Raw genomic sequence first — 22,267 nt, 5'->3', positions numbered from 1 at the left:
TCCAACCCTACCCTCCCTCCCACCCCCGCTCCCACCCACCTTCCTCTTCTATTTCCACTGTGTACTCAAAAATTAACCATACAAAACCAAGACTGTTTAGAACCCTACATCAAACCCAAGCTCAAAACCTGAGAACAAGTAAGTGAAAGTGTTTGTCAGAGGAGTATACTTTAGTGCCTTAAAAGCTGGAGCCCAATATATGAGGTAAGGTCCCTAACCTACCACAGGAGGGTAAGGGAAGGTGTGTTTTGGAAGAACATACATCTGTGGGAACTTAGTAAACTTCCTGTCCTCCACGAATTGCCCTTCCCTCCACATCTGCCATCAGCTGGAAATGAGTCTAAGATCTTTGGTCTTTGCCTCTCTCCACCTTGTAAAGGGAATTGATTTATACTGAATTGGCATGCCTTTCTGAAATGGATGCATAAAACAAGAGAATTTGGTGTCTTTCCTGAAATTCCCGCCTTTTTATAATCAAAGTAACTGTAGCCAAAACCTGCCCCTGGTGACAGTGTATCTATTAACAGTCACAAAAGTGGTCATATATCTGTTCTGTAAACTTAAGAAGTTCCAGAAATCTGTCCTTTCATTGCTTTGACACCTTGTAACAGACTCTCCAGAGGTTACTGGATGAAAAGAGCATGCAGAGTTATTGTAGTTGTGTATTTTTATAGAGGCAAATAAAACCAGTGGTTGTTCACCGCACAGCCTACATCAGTGTAATTGGTGTTCCCTAGTAAACTGTCTGGCATACAATACACTGAGTATTCAAAATACCTGGCATTTGTGATCATTGCAATAGTAAACTGTTGGCATTTGGCTTATTTTCCTGAGCCAGGCCATTTTGTACTTCACCTAAATATTTTGGCCTTGGAACTTTGTTTTTGACACAAATAATTTCTCATATTACTCTCCTGTTTCCCTTACTACTGCCCTGCATTCAACTGTAATTTGCTCTAATTGAGTCAACCCAATGATCATGGAGAATTTGTTTAGCATTTCAATTTTTAGCTGTAATCTCATTTTGAATTGTTTATTCTGATGACTAACAACCTTGCATGAAGATTCATTAGAGAAAAAAATATGTGGGAAATTCATTCTTTAGTAGTTAATGTAAGCCTTCAAATGCTGAGTGTCAAAGTCTGCAATGCTCTTTGATCCTTGAAAAGGCTGTCAATGAAGACAGTTCAATTGAAGAAGCTATACTGTTAAAGACAAATAATTTTGGAAATCATCTTTGAGTCTTAAGGATTTAGAAATGTGCATAAATTATCTGAATTTCAGCAAGCTCTCAGTAAACACCAACTCTTTGATGGGGTAATTTAAAGAGAGCCTGCCAGCTAAGTGATGGCTATCTACAGAAGTTATAATTCACTAAGAAATCATGCCTAACTTTGCAATAATGTAATATCACAGTTGTAATTTTCAATCAATAATTATAAACATAATCGGATTAGGGAATGAGTAAGATTGCACCAGTCCAGTGAAACCTGTTGGCAGGGAGAAAAAGAAGAAAATGTGAAAATCAGATTATTTTTTGAGGAAACTTAGAAGAAAGGCAGTTGTACCTCTGCTGTAATATTCAACTTGGGACAGATAGCATGAGCCCCATAGCAGGATGTGTATTTATGGGAGATTGATAGGGTTTTGCTCAACATTAGATCTTCCAAAAACACCAAAAGGAATCTTAAACTTTTTCTTTTTAGTACTTGATTGTGAATGCTGTGTTTTTTCACCCTGCTAAAGAGGAGTTGGTGATGTTGGATTGGAGTCGTCTCTACTCTGTTTCTGACCAGCAATATGAATTTAGGCAAGACTCTCCCTTGGTGTAAGTGTGATAGATTCTGGTGTAAAATGCATTTCATGAAAACAAAAATATAAACTCATTTAACAGCTTAATATTTTTCTTAGGACACCAATTATTTTTTGTTTTGTTTTAAAGATTTATTTATTTTGAAAGGCAGATTCACGGACAGAGGAGAGAGATCTTTCAGCTGCTGATTCATCTCCCAAATGACTGAAATGTATAGGGCTGGGCCAGGCTGAAGCCAGGTGTGAGGAGCTTCTTCTGAGTCTCCCATGTGGGTGGCAGGGACCCAAGGACTTGGGCCATCTTCTGCTTTCCAGGGGCATTGGCAGGGAGTTGGACTGGAAGTGGAGCAATTGGAACTAGAACTAACCAGCTATGCCACAGTGCCAGCCCCAGAACAACATTTTATAAAATAAAAGTTATGACCCATTAAATCAGTAGGATTCCCTTGAGAGACAGAACCAATGGGATATATGTGTAGATATGTTAAAGGGGATTTAATAGAGAGATTGGATTATGTAATTATGGCGGTTGATAAGTTCTATGGCAGGTTGTCCGCAGGCTGGAGAATCTGGAACACTGACAGTAAGGTGAATTACATGTCAGAAAGCCTCAGAGCCAGAGAATCTAATGGTTTCACTCTCAGTTCAAGGCCAAAACCTGAGGATCAAGAGCATAGCAAAGGGTCCGCAGGTGTTAAGTCCTAGAGTCCAAAAGCCAGCAAGCCTGGAACTCTGATGTTCAAGGTTTGAGGCAACGTGTCTCAGCTCTCTGGGAAGACATACCAATTCTCTGGACTTCAGAGCTCTGACCTGCAGAACTGCAAGCTAGCCAATGTGTTTGAGTGTGGTTAAACATTCATTTATTTGAAAGAAGGACAGAGAAAGGGAGGGAGAAGCAGAGAGAATCTCCCATCCACTGATTCATTCCCGAAATGACCACAAAAGCTGGGGCTAGGTTAGGACAAAGCCTAGAACTCCATCTGGATCTCCAACATGTGTGGCAGGGGCCCAAGTACTGGGCCAACTTGAACTGCTTTCCCAGATGCGTTAGTAGGGAGCAGGATCAGAGCAGAACAGCCCAGTGTCAAACCAGGAATTTGGTATGGGATGATTTTGGCATTGTGCGTGGTGGCTTAACCTACTGTGAAACAGTACCAGCTCCAATGTGTATGTTTTAAGCCACCAAATTTGTGATAATTTTTTACAACAACAATAAAAAGAAACACCAACATGAATGAGCAAAAAGGGGAAAAAACATCATCTGAGTTTCTCTGTTAAGCAAAAGTCTTCCAGGAGCCCTGAAAATCAGGCATTTGCTTATATCATTATATCCAGAATTGGGCTACATGGCCCTCGATCAATCACTAGCCAAAGGAATTTGGTGATTGCAGCAGTGTTAAATTAGAAAATCACAGTCTATCTCCTGGAGTGGAGACAAGCAATCTTTTCCTCTTTAAGATCTACTGACCTCTATAATTAGCAGGGGGAAAAAAGCCAAATTCTATTGAAAGGAAGAGGGGTGTGGAAGAAGAATGGATTTTGGACATGTAACTGATGTTGCGTGTGGGGTATGCAGCAGATGATGGGACATGGGGTGTAGCAGATTTGGGTTGCTAGGTTTGTGGCAGACTCAAGATTCCTGACACCATCATATCCACCCACCAAGTATCATTGTTTTTCAAGAATATATTTCAGGGAATAGTGCTGTGGTCCAGTGAATTAAGCTTACCCTGCAGCACTGGCATCCCAAATGGGTGCCAGTTCTAGTCCCGGCTGCTTCACTCCTTATCCAGCTCCCTGTTCATGCACCTGAGAAAGCAGCAGAGGATGGCCCAACTACTTGGGCCCCTGCACCCACATGGGAGACCTGGATGAGGCTTCTGGCTCCTGGCTTTGGCCTGGCACAGCTTTGGCTGTTGTGGCCTTTAAGGAGTGAACTAGCAAATGGAAGATCGATCCCTCTTAGCTCTGCCTTTCAGATAAATAAATAAAGCATACACACACACACACACACATATATATATTTCAATATATATTTCAAGTTTGTCTTACCCTCATGTCTATAACAACCATTTTCTGTCAATCAAATGTTTCTTTTTATTTACTAAATGATCAACTAATTCTCTTCTTAGAATCAATTTTGCTTCACACTTGCTACTATTTATGCTTACCAATAGGCAGTCAGAATAATCTTCTAAACTGGCACAGTTTTAGCCAGATGGCCACATGGCCCAACCTCTGTGGTCAAGCTCCACCCCATTCTGATGGGATTTGCTGCTCCTGCTTCCCTGCCTGCCCTTGGGCAAAGTTTTAAAAGGGCCTGTTCCTGAACACGTGCTCTCTTGGCTCTTCTCTCTTGGTTCTTATCTCTTGGCTTCTCCTGCTCTCTTGGTTCCTCTCTCTGCTCTATCTTCTCTCCTCACTATCTCCTCTCCTCTGTCTGTCTCTCTCTCTTATACTCTCTTTCTCTCTTTCCCTTTGCCACCTCTTCACTCTGGTCTGTTGGGTGTTCCCCAATATACTCTTTCCCTTAAAAAAAAGAATAATCTTCTAAAAGTATTATATCAGTCATCTGTTTTTTGTTTGTGATGATCCAAAAACTTTAACTGAATGGGGGCCGGCGCCATGGCTTACTTGGTTAATCCTCCACCTGCGACGTCGGCATCCCATATGGGCGCCAGGTTCTAGTCCCGGCTGCTCCTTTTCCAGTCCAGCTCTCTGCTGTGGCCTGGGAAGGCAGTGGAGGATGGCCCAAGTGCTTGGGCCCTGCACCCGCATGGGAGACCAGGAGGAAGCACCTGGCTCCTGGCTTCAGATCGGTGCAGCACCAGCCATAGCAGCCATTTGGGGAGTGAACCAACTGAAGGGAGACCTTTCTCTCTGTCTCTCTCTCTCTGACTGTCTACAACTCTGTCAAATAAATAAATAAATAAATTTAAAAAAGAAAATAAGTTGATCTTTTTAAAAAACTCTAATTGAATGAAGTTAGGTTTAATATCAAAAATTTTCCCTGGCTAATCTCTTCTCCAGTATTGCTCATAGAAGAAAAGTTTGCCTAACAACTTCCCCGTTTCCAGTTTTGGCTACCTCCCCCTCCCCACCCCTGCCATTAAGTACTTCTTTCTTTTCTGTAATTTGTTTTTTGTTTGTAGTTGTGCACTCATTTGTATGACTCTTTGATTAGTGCCTTTATTCTTTTTTAAAAAAAGATTTATTTATTTGCTTGAAAGGCAGAGTTAGAGAGAGGCAGAGAGAGAGAGAGAGAGAGAGAGAGAGAGAGAAAGAGAGGTCTTCCCTCTGCTGGTTCACTCCTCAGATGGCCACAATGACTGGAGCTGTGCTGATCTGAAGCCAGAAGCCAGGAGCCAGGAGCTTTCTCCTATGTGGTGTCTCCTACGTGGGTGGTCTCCTATGTGGGTTCAGGGGCCCAAGCACTTGGGCCATAACAGAGAGCTCGATTGGAAGTGGAGCACCCGGAACTAGAACCGGTGCCCATATGGGATGCCAGCACCGCAGGTGGTGACTTAACATGCTACACCACAGCAGTGACCCCTTGCCTTTATTCTAACATGTAAGCTCTATATAGTGCAAATTAGGTTACTTTTACCTACTCTAGTATTGTAGTTAAAATATAACTGCTGGATGAAGGAAGCTGAATCAATAAAACCAAAGCAAATAACAGCTCTCATCCTAAAAAACATTTATAACCTGCTGAGTAAGAAAGCATGGATGACTACAATAAAAAATGATAAAAGCTTCTCTCTTTAGAAGGGCAGAAGACATGAGTATTTGGACCATTGTAAGTCAGATTGCCTTGAAGATGGATTTGAGAGGTACAGCTATTGGGAAGTTGGTGAGTGAAACAGTCCTCTTTTAGTAACAGTGTGAATTAAAGCAGGTTGACATGGAAGGGTGAATCAGACATACAGATCTTAGATTTGCAACTTGAGCTGCACAGAGAATAAAAGGGTGAAGTGGGAAATGAATTTTAGAGGTTTGGTAGAAGAAAGTCTGAATCATAGTAAATATGCACATGTAAATTTCACCCAATTTTTTTATTGATTTTATTTGTTTTTAGCAATGAGGAGATTTTTTTCAAAATATAGAAGTGATATACCGTTAATAGTGTCATAGAAAGTTTAAATTTCAGGCAATCATACCAATTAAATGCTATCCATTTGACATTTATTTTATTTATTTGACAGAGTTAGACAGTGAGGGTGAGAGAAGAGAAAAAGGTCTTCCTTCTGTTGGTTCACTCCCAAAATGGCCGCTACGGCCGGAGCTACGCCAATCCGAAGCCAAGAGCCAGGTACTTATCCTGGTCTCCCACATGGGTGCAGGTACCCAAGCACCTGGGCCATCCTCCACTGCCTTCCCAGGCCACAGCAGAGAGCTGGACTGGAAGAGGAGCAACCAGGACTAGAACTCAGCACCCTTATGGGATGCTGGCACCGCAGGTGGAGGATTAACCAAGTGAGCCATGGCACCGGCCCCTGACATTTGTTTAACAAATATTTTTGAATGCTAATTGTGAGTACAAATAGAAAATGTGAGAAAAAATAAAGGCATGGACTTTTCTCTCATAGAAGTTTTTTTTTTTTTTTTTTTATCTAATTTTTAAAGTTGTCTGTATCTACGACAACAGCACAAGTTCCTTGTAGGCAGAGAAAAAGTCATTCAAACTTATCATCTTTCAATAATGATACATATAGCAGAATTTGGGAACTGGTAATTAAGCACTTCAACTGAATTAGATTTATTCATGGAATAATAAAGAAATTTCTGGATGTAAAAATTGATGAAACATCATGATAACACCTTGTATTATTATAGGCCTACCTTTCAACAGGTAAGAAAAATGAAAAAAAAAAAAAAAAAAAAAAACAGACATGGGAAAATGATTGGGGCAGGCACTTGGCCAAGCGATTAGGATGTCTGTTGAGATTCCTACATCTGACATCTTGGTGACTGAAATAAATTCCTGGCTCTTGTCTCTAATGTCCTGCCAACATAGGACCCTGGGAGGCAACAGGCTATGGCTAAAGAATTTAGGTTTCTGGCCGGCGCCGTGGCTCAATAGGCTAATCCTCCACCTTGCGGCGCCGGCACACCGGGTTCTAGTCCCGGTCGGGGCGCCGGATTCTGTCCCGGTTGCCCCTCTTCCAGGCCAGCTCTCTGCTATGGCCAGGGAGTGCAGTGGAGGATGGCCCAGGTGCTTGGGCCCTGCACCCCATGGGAGACCAGGAAAAGCACCTGGATCCTGGCTCCTGCCATCGGATCAGTGCGGTGCGCCGGCTGCAGCGGCGGCCATTGGAGGGTGAACCAACGGCAAAAGGAAGACCTTTCTCTCTCTGTCTCTCTCTCACTGTCCACTCTGCCTGTCAAAAATTAAAAAAAAAAAAAAAAAAAAAAAAAAAAAAAAAGAATTTAGGTTTCTGTCTCCCATGTAGGAGACCAGGATTTAGTTCCCAGCCCCTGACTCTGACTTTGAGCGCAGCCTCTACTGTTGTGAACCAGGGGATGGATGTTGTATCTGTTTCTGTCTCTTTCTTTCTTTCCTTTTAAAATAAGTAAATGACTAGTATATGTTTAAATTAATGAATATATGCAAGTATGGATTATTCAGGTCAAAAAATACACTTGGAAATTCTGATTGATTCGTATTTGCTTATTAAATCAATGTGACTGCCAAATGCACCATTGTATTGTATGTTGTCTCATTACAGTTGGAATTCATCAGTATAATTAAAACATTTCATATTGGTTAGATGATAGTCCCCTGATTTAATTTTATGGATTGTCAGATAAAATTGGCAAACCTCAAAAAGAACAATGCTTATTCTTTTTTGACTCTCACCAGAGAATAAAATGATGATTTCTATAATATTAGAAAGAAAGCCATTTCAGTTGATATCATTGTAACTAGACATATATATATGTTAAAATGGTGATTGTGATGTAAAACTTCATAGGACTTGCTTTTAAAAATTTGACAGTTATTCAGTAAGAAAAAAAAGAATCATAATTTTCCAATTTTTAAAGTTATGTTTGTTTTGTTGACATAAAAACTATGAATTAGGAATCAAATAATAATATAGCTTTAGTTCCCAACATCAAAAAACTCATATAATTTGTTTTCATTTACTGGTTTATTTTAAGCGATATTACAAAATATATAGATGAAGAGATGCATAGGAAAACTTGGGGATAGGAGCACGAAGCTGCGTATACCACCTTCCAGGAAACTCCCTGTGTGGAACTATCCAGAAACTCTCCAGTCCTGTCCTTTTGGGTGTTTATGGAGAATTCATTGCATAGGCATGAAGCTAAGAGACTAGGTGGGGAAACCCAGCATAATGTGTCCACTTAGATCCTAGAATATTCCCTCCTTGAGTGTGGGGGCAGGACCCCTCTTGAAAAGCAGGCTCTTTTGATCTATTTTTTGCTAATTTTAAGCTTGTATTTTTGATACATTTACAAGTGTTTGTACTTCCATGAGAGAAAGTCCTAAAACAGAAAGTTCATTGTTTAATTATTAGTATACTTAATATCCTGTTCAAAATGATTATTGCTTACTCCATGTAGCTTTCTAATTAGAGTAAATTAAATTAAGTAAAATGCTTTTGCATGAATTTTTTCAGCTTCACAGTGTCATCAAATTTCAGGTACTAGGTAGTCACATCAGACAGCATAGGTATCTCTATTATCTTAGGAAGTCCATGGGCAGCTCTACTTTAGAGTGTTTGCATGTTTGTTGATCTCTTTTGGAGAAGGAATAGAACGCTTCTGAGAGGAGCAGAAATTCTCCAAGCTGAAAAACTGGTTTTCGTATGAGACGATGGGTATCAATGAAACCACATGACATTGAGGGAGTGAATTCAAATGAAGCACTCTGTAATTATGATTGGCATTGTCTGAATGGAATTTGCCATCAGTATACTAACCATATAATTGGTATTTATGAAGTTGCTTTTTCTTGATTCATTAAGGCTAGTCATGATGTTTGATGTACACTTTGATAAGGGATAGTGACTTACTTATAAGATGATAATATTTGTAAAGATTCATTCATTTATTTGAAAGAATTATACAGAGATAGAGAGGATGAGGCAGAGATATATTCCATCTACTGGTTCACTCCCCAGATGGCCGCAACAGCTAGGGCTGGGCCAATCCAAAGCCAGGAGCCAGGAGATTCTTCCAGTTTCCCACATGGTACAGGTGCCCAAGGACTTGGACCATCTTCCACTCCTTTCCCAGGCACATCAGCAGGGAGCTGGATCAGAAATGGATCAGCCAGGACAGGAAATGGTGCCCATATAGGACGCTGATGTTGCAGGCAGCAGCTTAATTCACTATGCTGCAATGCTGGCCCCAAGATTGTAATATTACAGGATTGTCTATTTCTAATAAAATGAAGCTCAGTATATTTCAAAGACTAAAATTTTCTGAGTTATGGTGTTCATCATCTAACAATGGAAGGGCTTATTTCTAAGCCACTTTTTAAGTTTCACACGTATACTGAAATCTTATCCTGATATTACTTACAGCAATGGGAGTCAGTTAATATTAATTATGTTTATTATTTGTGGAATCTCTGTAACAAATAGAAATAATGTAAATGTAAGTGAATCTATAATAATTGCCATTTCTATTAAGATACATGAAATTGTCAGTGAAAATAGTGGTATCTATTCTAAGGAAGAGCTCTCAAATCCGAAGTTCTGGCCCTAAAAGCAGAGATTAGGCAGTTATCTAAGCCAAGCATGGGAGAATTGCAGATAATTTATGTTGGGGAATTTCTTTTGTTCTCTTTTAGTTGCTAATCCTTTTTGTCATTTTGTAATATTGGTTATATTATGTGATTGTTTGCTAATACCATATAGCACCCTTGAAACTGTGTCATTTTTATTGTCTTAGCTCAGGCTACTATACCAAGGTATCATTAACTGAGTGCTTAAACAATAGAAATTTATTTCTCAAAGTTTGGTAATCTTGAATTGCACGATCAGTGTGGTAATGTGGCTGGGTGTCGGTGTTGTCTTCTTTCTTGGTATCCAGGTGGCTGCCTTCTCATATGATCCACAAACAGTTTCCTATCCATCTTTGTCTTCTTCCAAAGCAACTAATCCAATAGTGATGTCCCTAGTCTCATGACTTCCTTTACCAGAAGTCCCAGATAAAAACAAGTTCAGATAAGGAGTTTCAGAGAGGACATGCACATTCCATAGCACCAAACTGACATAAAATATGCTTGACAGGAAAAATTAGTTAATTAAATGCAAATGTTAAATTGGTCTATAAAGTACATCAGTCCAAGAGTGTATTTTTTATTATTTGTCCATGTCAATATCTTTTATCATATCCTCCCTTTTTTCCCATTGTATTACATCTGTCAATGTTTATGAAGAATATTGGTTACTAGTTTAGGCTTGAGGGTCAGACTGTCAGATTTGAATTCTAGATTCAATACTTGCTAGTTGTATGCTCATTGACACATTGTACACAGCTATATAATCAGGATGATAATAAAAACACTGCCTGGTTCATTGGTTGATTAGGATGACTAAGTAAAATAATTAAAAACAAATCACTCAGGACAAGGAATGTCTCAATGTAGGAGTTTGTTGAACATCTAAAGCTATTATTAACCTTTCTTATTTAGAACGTGGTGCAAATGATGTAGTATGTCATTCACTTAGTTTTTCATTGGTTTTATTTTTGCTGCCTTTGGGTTTATTAAATACTGGAAAAATAGTGATGAATAAGATATAGACTCTCACCTTCAAAAGTGAAAATTCTTGCTTGTATATTATCTTCTTATTTGCTAATTATATACAATCAAAATTTCTGAGAAAATAAATGCAGCAGTAATTTAAAGTGAATGGAGAAATTATTAAAGGGAAAATTAATCACAATAACACCTTACACCTGTTGTTTCATACCTTTGTGTTCTGACATGTTATCTAAATTAATTCTTATAATAAACTTGCTTAGTTACTATAACAGTAACACAAGCCAATTACCTTGCCAACAGTTGTGAAACAGCTTCAACTATACTGTACCCTTTTTATGAGAACAAAATAATAATTTAAAACATGATCTTTATAAAACAAACATTAAAATCTTATTTACTGTTAAGCGTTGGTGTCTAGAAAAGAATATTAAGAGACTTTTGTGAATGCGTGAACTTTGGTTTCTTGATGTGTGTGATAACATGCATCAAAGTGTACATTTGTGAAATTGCATTTTTCTTTGTGTACATACTACTTCAATGAATATTTAAATGCACATATCTGTATATACCCTCAGATATATTTAGATATATAAGCTTAATCCAGTATTAATTATCGTATGAAAATCCATTTTCCCTAATGTGGCTTAACTAAGTTCTTTCAATATGGCAAACAGCAAACATTCCAAAACTTTTCAAACCAATTTATAACAAAGGATAATTCTATTGAAAGACTTAGATTTATGCATCACTCTCCTGTGATAGAATGCTAAGTAGATGCTATCCAATACTTACTTCAGAACCACTTAATTTCCAAAATGCCACTGAAGCATAAGTTAATTAAATTACATAAATTCCAAGCAGTGATGGGGAAAGTAACATTTTATGTAAGTGCATCTTCTGGCAGAAATCCCTCCATTGCAATGCGTGCTGATACATCAGCTGCTTAACTGCTTGCATTTTTTATCTGTCCGGAGGGAAGACATATTGAGGTAGGTTAGTTGTCCCCTGCCTTGTGAAGTGCTATCATTTTTGTTGTTTGCTAATAGTCCTGTAGGGCAGAACTCATTCAAAGCCAGACAGGAAATATCATGATATAAAATCTAGTGTTTACAGTGCAAATGCTTAGAATTCACAGTAATGCTGTTTCATAGGTGGTGGGCTCCTGCAGGCATTCCATTTCACTTGATTCATGATAATGTTAGAGGCTTTGAAATTGGAATCAACTAAAATTAATTCTACTGTGAAACTTCCCTTTAGAAAACCGCCCATGCCTATGCGAATCAATGCACTTATATAGCAATAGAAGGTTAACAAAAATGGAGCTATTAACAAATGAAGCACTGAATAGCTTTTTAAACAAATTTCAAGGGAGCATTTTTCAAATCAAACAGAATTATGTGCAACTTCACAGACATATCAATATCCACATATCAGTTATTTTCTGTTAAATTCAATAGTTCATACACAAATCAACCCATTAAAATGCAATCAGGCTCTTGGTTTCTTTCTATTTTAGAATTTATTGAATATCAGAATAGATACAGAATCTGAAATTCAAGATGGCTAGTCTACTGAACTCTGATGAATGATGGTTTAAATTGTTTTTTAAATTTTCATTTTTATGTATATTTCATTGACTTTTGTCCTGGTACCTAAGAGTTTCACTTTACCAAATATTTGTACTGTTGAGCAGTGTTCTCCTTGCTAGAAATACATAACAATGACCAACTCTGACCTTAGGGAGTTTCTAATTTAAAGAAGAGATAGCAGACAACAAATATCTAGTGACAGATAAGGAAGGCATAGCAAAGAAGCATATGGAAGGTAATTTTGGCAGAAAATATGGAGGGAGTTAGGGTGCTCGTGTTCTTTTGTCTGAGAGGTAGGGTTAGGCTTGCTGGGAAGGTGACATGAAGAAGACATCTTCCAAGGTACATTCTTGAAGCAGAGGATCTCCCAAAAATATCACTCAAAGCTTAAAATAACTACTTTCAGAAGCCCTCAGTGTATGAATTTACTTCCTCCACATTTCCTGCAATATGGATGAATAAGTATTACCATGTTCTATTTGTCTAGAAATACAAAATACCAACAATAACAGGACATGGAGAGAGAGAGGGCTGGGACAAAGAACTGATTAACTCAATTACAAACCTGGTCCTTCCACCAAACATGACCAGAAAGTAAGATCATATCTCAAGCTCAGAAAAAAAAGTCAGCACCTACAAAGGGAAAATGTAGGTTGTTTGATTTCAGGATTTTAACAGAGTTCATGGAAAGTCATTATGATGTATTTACCCCTAAACTTAACAAGTAAGTTTTTTTTTTTCTTTTTAACATGCTCATTCTTTTTCCTGTAATGTTGTTTTTTTCTTCTTTTATTAACATAGCTTTCACTTATTTCATAATATTATTATAAGAACATAATGATACCTCCCTCCCTCTCTTCTTTCCCCTCTCCCTTGCATCCCCTCTCCTCCTTCCTTTCTCATTTTTCTTTTAATTTCGGAGATAACATACTATCAATTTACTTTACAATCATGAGCTTAATCCTCCACTAAATAAAGTTCAACAACTAGAAATATCACTTCCACAGGAGTATGGACAAGGACTATAAATAGTAATAAAATCCAAGATGTCAATTTCACTCATATACATTATGGTTTTTTGTACATTGTGTATTAGCTACCACATATAAGAGAAAATATTAGTCATTTGACTCTGACTTATTTCACTGAGCATAATGGTCTACAGTTGTATATTTTGTTGTTAAAGATAGAATCATTCTTTTTATGGCTGAGTGGTATTCCATTATGTGTATATAACAAATTTGCTTTATGTAGTCATCAGATGCTGGATATCTGAGTTGATTCCATATTATAGCTATTGTGAACTGAGCTGCTATAAGCATGGGGGTGCAGATAATTCTTTTGTAAGATGATTTCATTTTCTTTGGGTAAATTCCCAGGAATGGGATGGCTGGATCATATGGTAGATTCATTTTCAGATTTCTGAGGAATATCTATGCTAGTTTTTTTTATCCTTCTAGTACATCTTTATTTGTCCTTAAAATTAAGTTCATGTTTTCAGTGCATTTTTTTTTCTGAAAGCTCCAAGCTGAATTGTTTATTATTCTTTCTGAATCCCCTTAGCAATCTCCAGTTAACTTGTATACCCTGTCAGTTTCTGTTGTGTTATTTTGTATTTCTGCATTTTCACTAAGAAAAGTTATCTCTTTAGCTTCCCCAATTCTTTTTTTAAGACTTATTTATTTGAACTTCATCACTTGGAAAGGGTACAGAATGATGTAGAATAAAGATACCTACAGACACTGGGAAGGACTCAGGAGGACTCCTTGGTATATGGAAGTTTCTTCTGCTCCGTGATAAATCAGAATCAGAAATTGTTATTGTTTTTTTTTTCAGGAAATGTCTTCCCAAATACTGGTATTTTCAGGATTAAACATGCTAATGGTTTATTATATGAATCATATTAATTAAAAATAAAAAATTGAAAATTATTCTGGGGTATTCTTTATAATGCTATTCTAACTTAAATAGAAATGTTCTACATAATCACAATCTCTACAGAGAATAAATGTGATTTTCAGTCTTTAAGTCTACAAAAATGTAGTTTAATTAAGAAAAAACTAGAGTTATATAATTTAAATTAGCTATTGAACCCTCATGTAAATCTATTTGCTTATTCATTCATTTAAGAGCCAGAAAATGACAGAGACAGACAGACAGAGAGACACAGACAGACATACAGTGAGAGGGCTCCTATCTTCTGGTTCGCTGCCTTGGACAGCCTGCAATATATAGAATGGATTAGATCAAAGCTGAGAGTCAGAAATGCAGGGCAGATCTCCCATGTGAGTGATAGAGACCCAGCTACTTGAGCTTTCATGGTGGCACATCAGGTTTGCTTAACCGGAAGGTGGACTCAGGATCCAGTGCCAAGAATTGAACCCACGTATTCTAATGTGAGGCACAGTCATCTTAACTAATAGATTAATTCCCACTCCTAGTGTAGTTTAGAAGTATGTAATTAGGGGCCAGCATTGTGACGTAGAGGGTAAAAGCCACAAAAAAAAAAAGCCAGCATTTTCTTACAACCCTTTGCTCAGACTGTTTGGCCAATAAATAGGATTCTAGAATAACATGACAATGGAATATAAAGTTAGTACACTTAGACAACAGCATAGCTTTTGTCTTGAACAAGAATCAGGAAATACATTGCATAATGGTCTGTTTTCCTGAATGTTAAACTGAAAATTAAACAATATATGCCCAAATATTTTTAGACTACTCCAAATTCAGATGATAGCAAGTCTAAGTAGAAATCTAAGCCTCATAAAAGTATAATACTATGTCAAATAATATTTCTTTTCATTTGCCTTCAATTTTCTTCTCTCTTGGTTCAAAGGAAGTTCTTTTTAACCAAATTCAGTTAAAATATATCCTTAGCCTTCATAATTACAGAATCATTTCTTCTTCAGCTTCACAGATTTTTATCTTTGCCGTCCGTAAGTCTACATCATTTAAATCTGTCCTTGAAAGACAGACTTTGATGTAGCTTGCGTGCTGTGATGTGGACCTAAAAGCCTCTCATTTTATCTCTGTTCAGGTGCAATAATACCGCTGGTAAGACACAAGTGTACTCAGTGTTTTGCACACAAAAAATATTTTGTGAAGCTGTTATTAAGACATCCCCATAGATTTCCTCTGATGTAAGTGATGTGTTAGTATGCATTTAATTTTGAATAGAATAGTACATTAATTTCCTTAAGAAAGTAATTCATTAACTCATGATTCTGGCTAAATATTTGATCAAAGAGATTGTTTTATAGGCAACAAAGCAAAACTAAAACAAGCACACACAATGCAGAGGTAAAATTCTCCTTCTCCATTAAGTTCTGTTATCATTTAATATATATATATATCATTAATTAATTAGATAAACAGAGCTCCCATCTGCCAGTTCACTCAATAAATTCCCAAAATGCAAGGACTGGCTGGGCCAGGACAAAGTCAGGCACCAGGAACTCAATCCAAGTCTTCTGATGGGTGGCAGGGACACTAAGATGTGAACCATTGCCTATTGCCTCCAAATGTGTACATTAGCAGGAAGCTGGAATCAGGAGTGGAGCCTGGACTCAAAGCCATACAATCTGATATGGGATTTGGGTATCTCAAACTGATGTCTTAACCACAAGGCTAATTGCCTGCCTCAAGTTCATGATCTTTTTAAGGCATACCGATGTTTTCTTGTTTTCCTTATGTTTTAAAATCATATTCATCAAACAATATATCATCTAAATTTTCTAAGTATGATTATTCTATCAACATACAGTAATTTAAATACAAAGTTAATCTTCATTGATGAGACGATTCCTCATTTTAAGTTAATGTGTACATTTTAATACATGAGCTTTAAACATCTCATTTGGATGAGAATTTTAAATTTCTGTAGAAATTTATTAAAAAGGATTGCTGTAAAACCTGTGAATTTTATGTTAAGAATGGACAGCTGCACTCCTGGGGTCCTGGAGGGGGCCCATTCAGTGCGAACTCAGAACGAGTTACTCTAACCTCTTCAGCACTGACTAGTAAATGCAGCTGCTTTCACTGAGGTAGTGGATCATGGTTCATTGAGGCAATGCTTTTGGATCCTGAAATACCTAGAATACCTAGTACTGAATCCTTCACGCATTTGAGAAGTAATCTAGTCTGAACTAGTCTCGGTATCCTCATGTGCAAAGTAGGATAATGATTCCGACTGTTGCTTCATGTACTTAATAATGTGAATGATATGTATCTAGGACATTGTCTGATTATGCTATGTACTCAGTAAATGTTCATATAACTGTACATTTTTCCCTTGTATCTTTAGAAATATAATGCATTTACAATTCAAGTATGAAATTTTAATAATACAGAATATGAATTTTCAGAACATTGACTTTCATCCCAGAAAGAATTAATTTCAACTCTACTACTTTATAATTTTTAAGTTCTTCAACTGTATTTCTTTTCAGTATTAAAAGGAAATGCTACAACATGCCTTCCTATGACTCCCAGAATTATTTATGAGTTGTATTTATTAACTTATTTGAAAACTTTTCTTCCTTTTAGATGTTATTGTTTTTATTTTCCAAAGCATATATATCCCATCTATGTGAAGTAATTGCATATTTACATAAGATTACTTTTCTATGAAATTATTATTCTCTTAGACTTAAGGAATACATATTCTGCTAGTTTATTTTAAAATTAGCTGTTATCCCAGATGTTCTGTAAGTCAACCTGCCTCCATTTCCCTTTCTGTAAAGCAAAATAATGCTTATACCTAAACAGCCTCTCAGAGATATCTTATTAATAAAAAATTACATGTATAACGAAAAAATTATTTTTAATATTTTAATCTTATAAGGAAGGTTCTCCATGCCTCTAGTATCTCACTAAAAGACAAAAACAAAAAGCATTGTGTATATTAGGAATATATGATTTCTTTCTTTTTTCAAAGAGTTATTTATTTGAAAGGCAGGTTTACAGAGGGAAGGCTGAGGGAGGGGTGGGGGAGAGATTGAGATTGGTGTTCCATGCCCTGGTTCACTACCAAATGGCTTCAACAGCTGGAGCTGCCCAAGACTGAAGCCAGAAGCCAGGAACTCCATCCTGGAGCATTTAGGCCATCCTCCAGTGCTTTTTCAGTCGCATTAGCAGGGGCCTGGTTTGGAAGCAGAATAGCTAGGACTCAACCTGGTGCTTGCTGGAGATGACTTAACTCCATGTACACAATGCCAGTCCCAAGAATAGCTGAATTCTGAACACACTGACAAAAATGATTTGAAGATAGACCCTGGGATTCAGAAGTTACTCTCCATTTTTCACTGTTTATGTTTTCTCTCTCTTTCTATCAAATAAAACCTATTGATCTGGTTAGCCCTACAATGAAATATTGTTGTATATTGCATATATATTTATATATATTGTTTAAATAGTTAAACATTTGTCTTTGTTTTTGTTTCAGTTTGCTTTAGCTATTTATGGTCTCATTTTTTAAAGATTTATTTATTTATTTGAAAGTCCGAGTTACACAGAGAGAGGAGGAGAAGGAGAAGGAGAGAGAGAGAGAGAGAGAGAGAGAGGTCTTCCATCTGCTGTTCACTCCCCAATTAGCTGTAATGGATGTACCTGAGCCGATCAAAGCCAGGAGCCAGGAGCTTCTTCTAGGTCTCCCACATGGGTGCAGGGACTCAAGGACTTGGGCCATCTTCTATTGCTTTTCCAGGCCATAGCAGAGATTTGGATCAGAAGTGGAGCAGCCGGGACTCTAACCAGTGTCCATATGGGATGCTGGCACTGCAAGCGGTGGCTTTACCCGCTAAGCCACAGTGCCAGCCCCTGGGGGTCTTATTTTTCCATATAAATTTTAGCATCTTTTTTTTTAGCTCTGAGGAGGATATCCTTAGTATTTTGACTGGTATCACATTGAATCTGTAAATTACTTTGTGTACTATGGATATTTTGATGATATTAATTCTTCTAATCAATGAGCATGAAAGATTATTTCCATTTTTTTTATGTCTGTATGCCTGTCTGTTTCTTTATGTCTCTATAAATAAATAAATTTATAAGCAATATCTAGGTTATTATATCTAAATTTATAAGTCTAGAAAACAAAATAACTTCCTCCTGGCACATTGAGAATAATATTATGCAGTCTTTATCATTATGGACACTAGAAAATCTGTATGTTTAACTGATACTTTCAGATTTGTACTTTCTTTTTTATTTTTATTTTATTTTTTTCCTTTTTGAGATTCTAAAGTTGTACCAGGGTGGAGTAGGTAAAAAAAAAAAAATCCCTTAGTTTTGCTTTCCACTAGCCTAGATTGAATATTCCTTATTTGAAATTCTTGAGACTACATGTATTTTGGATTTCAGATATTTTACATTTTAGAATATTTGCATATACATAATGAGATGTCATGGGGATAGGGCCCAAGTGTAAACATGGAAGTCATTTATGTTTCATGAATACCTTTTACACATGGCCTGAAGGTAGTTGTATGCAATATTTTTTTAAAAATGTTCTTATATATTGTTATCCATCACCTGAGGTCAGGTATGAAATTTTCCACTTATGGCACCATCTTGATACTTAAATAGTTTCAGGTTTTTGGAATATTTCATATTTCTGAGTTTTGATTAGGGATGACCAACCTGTATTTTCAATAATAATGGTTTATTTCCTGTTTTCAGCAACTTTAGATTTGAATTCATAATTCACCAAAAACCATCTGAGAATCATGAATGGGTTGAATCGAATGCTCTATCCAGAAAACATATTTTAATTGGATTCTGAATAGTATCAGTGTGTGCTACCAGTCTGGAACTTTTTCAACTCTGTTTTCCCAGACAGAGGAGCCTAGATATAGGGGGATATAAATTCATAATGCAGAAATATGAAGCAACATATCGATGGTTATAAATCTTTAAGGAGACCGTGCCTTGGATAGAAGGAACATAATCTAAGAGGTGTCCTCATTGGTTCCATTTGTTGATAGGAAAGATTTTGTTTACTTTTATTTATACCTTAACTAATATTATAGCACTTCAAAAATGTCTTGGGCATATTTGTGAATCTGTAGTTCAGAGTCAATTGTTTTGTGTGTTAGTGTAAACCCTAGTTTCTCATTTTCCTTAGATTTTGTTGATCCCAAGCAGTATTAGCCTGGTTTTTAGAGTTAGCCCTTTTCAAAAATTTTGTTTAGTCCTGGAAGCTTCTTGCATTTTCTGTTGAACACTGCAATGAGTTATCATGTTATGTAGTGTTTTCCCCATTTCTGAATGTTTTCTGTCAATGTAGGATATATCAGAATTGTTAATCCTCCACAGTACAAATAGTAGTGCTGCAAATTCTTTTTTGAATTATATAGTTCTCTTATAAATCAGGCATGATTATCAAGAATTCATGTTTGAAATATTAAAATTGATCATGAATTATCATATTGGTATAATGAATTATCATTGGATCAAAACCAATAATTTGAAAGAGCAGTGAATTATAAAAGAATGAGTTTAAACATTAGAAATGTAGAATGTTGAATCCATTTATGATATGTAAATACTAAAGCCAGAATTTTAAGTGTCACTGGAAAATACTACTCACTAACAAAAATATTGGCAAGATAATTTTGAATCCAGACCCACAACACAACAAGGATATAAAACTTCATGTCAAAAAATTTTTGAGAACACTTCAGTTTTTCTAACTTGAAAAAATAAGGTACTAACAAATATACAATATGCATCACTTTAGATCATTTTCCAAAATCAACAATATATAACTGTAAGGTAAATCAAGAAGTAAAAAGTTCCTCATCCAGTTGTCCTGGAAGCCTTTACAAAACTGAAACATATAAAGTCAGGAGTAACTTGGATGTGAAAACAAAAGGGAACTGGTTTGCTTTGATAGTCACACTGTTATTAGAAACAATACTGTTCCGTTTTGATTGACAGTCACACTGCTAGATACTGGTAGACTTCAGTCAGCACCAAGCAGGAAAAATGCAAGACAAGAAAAATGGTGTGCATTGTGACAGAGTAGAGGGCTCATGCATCCTTTGTACCAGTCATGATATCCCAGTCATTCTGAACCCAGGATCAGCATTCAGAAGAAGACACGGAATGAATGTGGCCAATCAGATGTTCATTTTTTGTGCTATTTTGTAACTATTTGTTATTCATTACTCCATAACTAATTTCAACAATGAAAGAGGCCGGCGCCGCGGCTCACTAGGCTAATCCTCCGCCTAGCGGCGCCAGCACACCGGGTTCTAGTCCCGGTCGGGGCGCCGGATTCTGTCCCGGTTGCCCCTCTTCCAGGCCAGCTCTCTGCTGTGGCCAGGGAGTGCAGTGGAGGATGGCCCAGGTGCTTGGGCCCTGCACCCCATGGGAGACCAGGAAAAGCACCTGGCTCCTGGCTCCTGCCACCGGATCGGCGCGGTGCGCGGCGGCCATTGGAGGGTGAACCAATGGCAAAGGAAGACCTTTCTCTCTGTCTCTCTCTCTCACTGTCCACTCTGCCTGTCAAAAAAAAAAAAAAAAAAAAAAAAACAATGAAAGAGTTTGATCTGATGTATTCATATTATATTCTCTCTCCCTCTCTCCCCCCCCATCATTTCCTCCCCATCTCTCATGCAACACAGATTATTAACAGTTCCTCAAGTTAATTTGCAAGTAGGAAAAAGGCCAATGACAATTTTTTCAGGCTTCCCTAAGCTAGATGTTAACATTTTTCTTCCAAATGTATATTGTGACAAAATCTTAGAATTTACTCAATACAACACTGTACAATAAAAAAAACTTAAAGATACTACAGAAATTTTCTTTATACTTCATACTAAATAACAGCATTTTGTGTGGAAACAGGAGGGAGGACAAAATGCAGGGGCTCTGGAGCATCCATAACATAAAAAGTGGTTGTAAGGATAGGGCACATACAGTCACGCAGCACACCAAGAGATACCTCTTTCATAAAGGAATACAAACAGAAGTAGTGACATGAAGCAACTCCAGGCCTCAGTCGGCAGTAAGACCAAGCTGACGCTCAGAAGCATAGCAAGAATCTATCTGACACGACAGAGCTTCTTCAAATGTTATTGTCATCAACACATATTTGTTCAGAAAAACAGTTTGTACTGATGAATGATCACAAAAGGGAGACATATGAAAATTACTTGGAAAAATCAACTTGTTCTTTTTTTGCCTGTTTAATAAGCAAATAATTATTTTAGGGTTGGCTAAATAGATTCAGTTAACTACAGAATATTGGAAATATTTTTATAAATCATGTAGACAACTCCTGGGATATCTATTCGGAGTAGTATCATCTGAGAGAAATGAAGCGGACTGTGCATTTTTTATTTGAATCCATCTGAAAAGTGCATTATTTATTTAACATTTGGAGATGGGAGTCAGTTCATAACTATATACAAAACAAAACATAAAATGCAAGAACCAATATTAAAGTAAAGAAAAAGTCACAATTTTCCCTGCATAATGCCGGGTATGTATGGGAATACTCCAGGTAACTCACTGTGCAGGAAGTAGAATGGTTCAGTGAAGTGAATCTGACTATTACATAACAGTTGAGTTAAATTCCAGCAGACTAGGCTATTCCTTCAGTGGAAAAAGGACCTCAGCTTTACTTCCATTTTTACATATACACAAGTGTGAGCCGAAATTCATTCACGTAGGATTTCCAGTTTGGTAAAAGATGGATTAAGCTATAACATCAGAGAATAATGAATTTCTGAGGACTCCATATAGTAAATAAAGGCAAATTGATTAGAGAAGATCATAATTCAAAGAACTGCTAAACTGATGGTGTGTGTAACTTTGCTTTTTCTCTGTCCTAGAGTTAAGGGCAGCCTGAAACATGGATGTGAATGTGAGCACGGCTGTAGGGGTCAACAGGGAAAGCACTCTAACTTAGGGCAGAGGAATTAAAAACATGGTTGTGGTAGTATAGCAACAGAATCTAAGACTTACTGTCCCCTAAAACTCTTATGGAGGGATACCTTCCTCTCTAATTTATTAATGTAGATTCAAGAAGAGACAAACTTTCATTGCTTTCATCTCCTCATTGTCCTCCAACCATTTGCCTTAGATGTAGTGAAACTCAGAGAACACAAGAGATAAT

General features: G+C 37.1%; 1 protein-coding gene across 12 annotated transcripts in view; it reads left to right on the top strand.

The window, feature by feature from the left end:
* The window catches only part of GPC5 (glypican 5), a 1,599,230-nt gene that overhangs the window by 1,208,014 nt on the left and 368,949 nt on the right, over nucleotides 1-22,267 (top strand). Inside the window, exons 8-9 of one of the 12 annotated variants that reach the window (XR_007921155.2) lie at nucleotides 1,707-1,828; nucleotides 5,581-5,665. The exons of 8 other annotated variants lie outside the window; for them this stretch is intronic. Coding sequence is in view for 2 of the 4 variants with exons in the window: in XM_070048388.1 (XP_069904489.1) it covers nucleotides 15,054-15,130 (77 nt within the window). In the remaining 2 variants the exon portion in view is untranslated. 3 more of the 12 variants (XR_007921154.2, XM_070048388.1, XM_051850553.2) reach the window with 3 other exon arrangements.

Source organism: Oryctolagus cuniculus, chromosome 9 (assembly GCF_964237555.1).
Source record: "Oryctolagus cuniculus chromosome 9, mOryCun1.1, whole genome shotgun sequence".
NCBI lineage: Eukaryota > Metazoa > Chordata > Mammalia > Lagomorpha > Leporidae > Oryctolagus > Oryctolagus cuniculus.
Note: the sequence above shows the minus strand (reverse complement) of the source record. Positions and strands in the feature narration are given on the sequence as shown.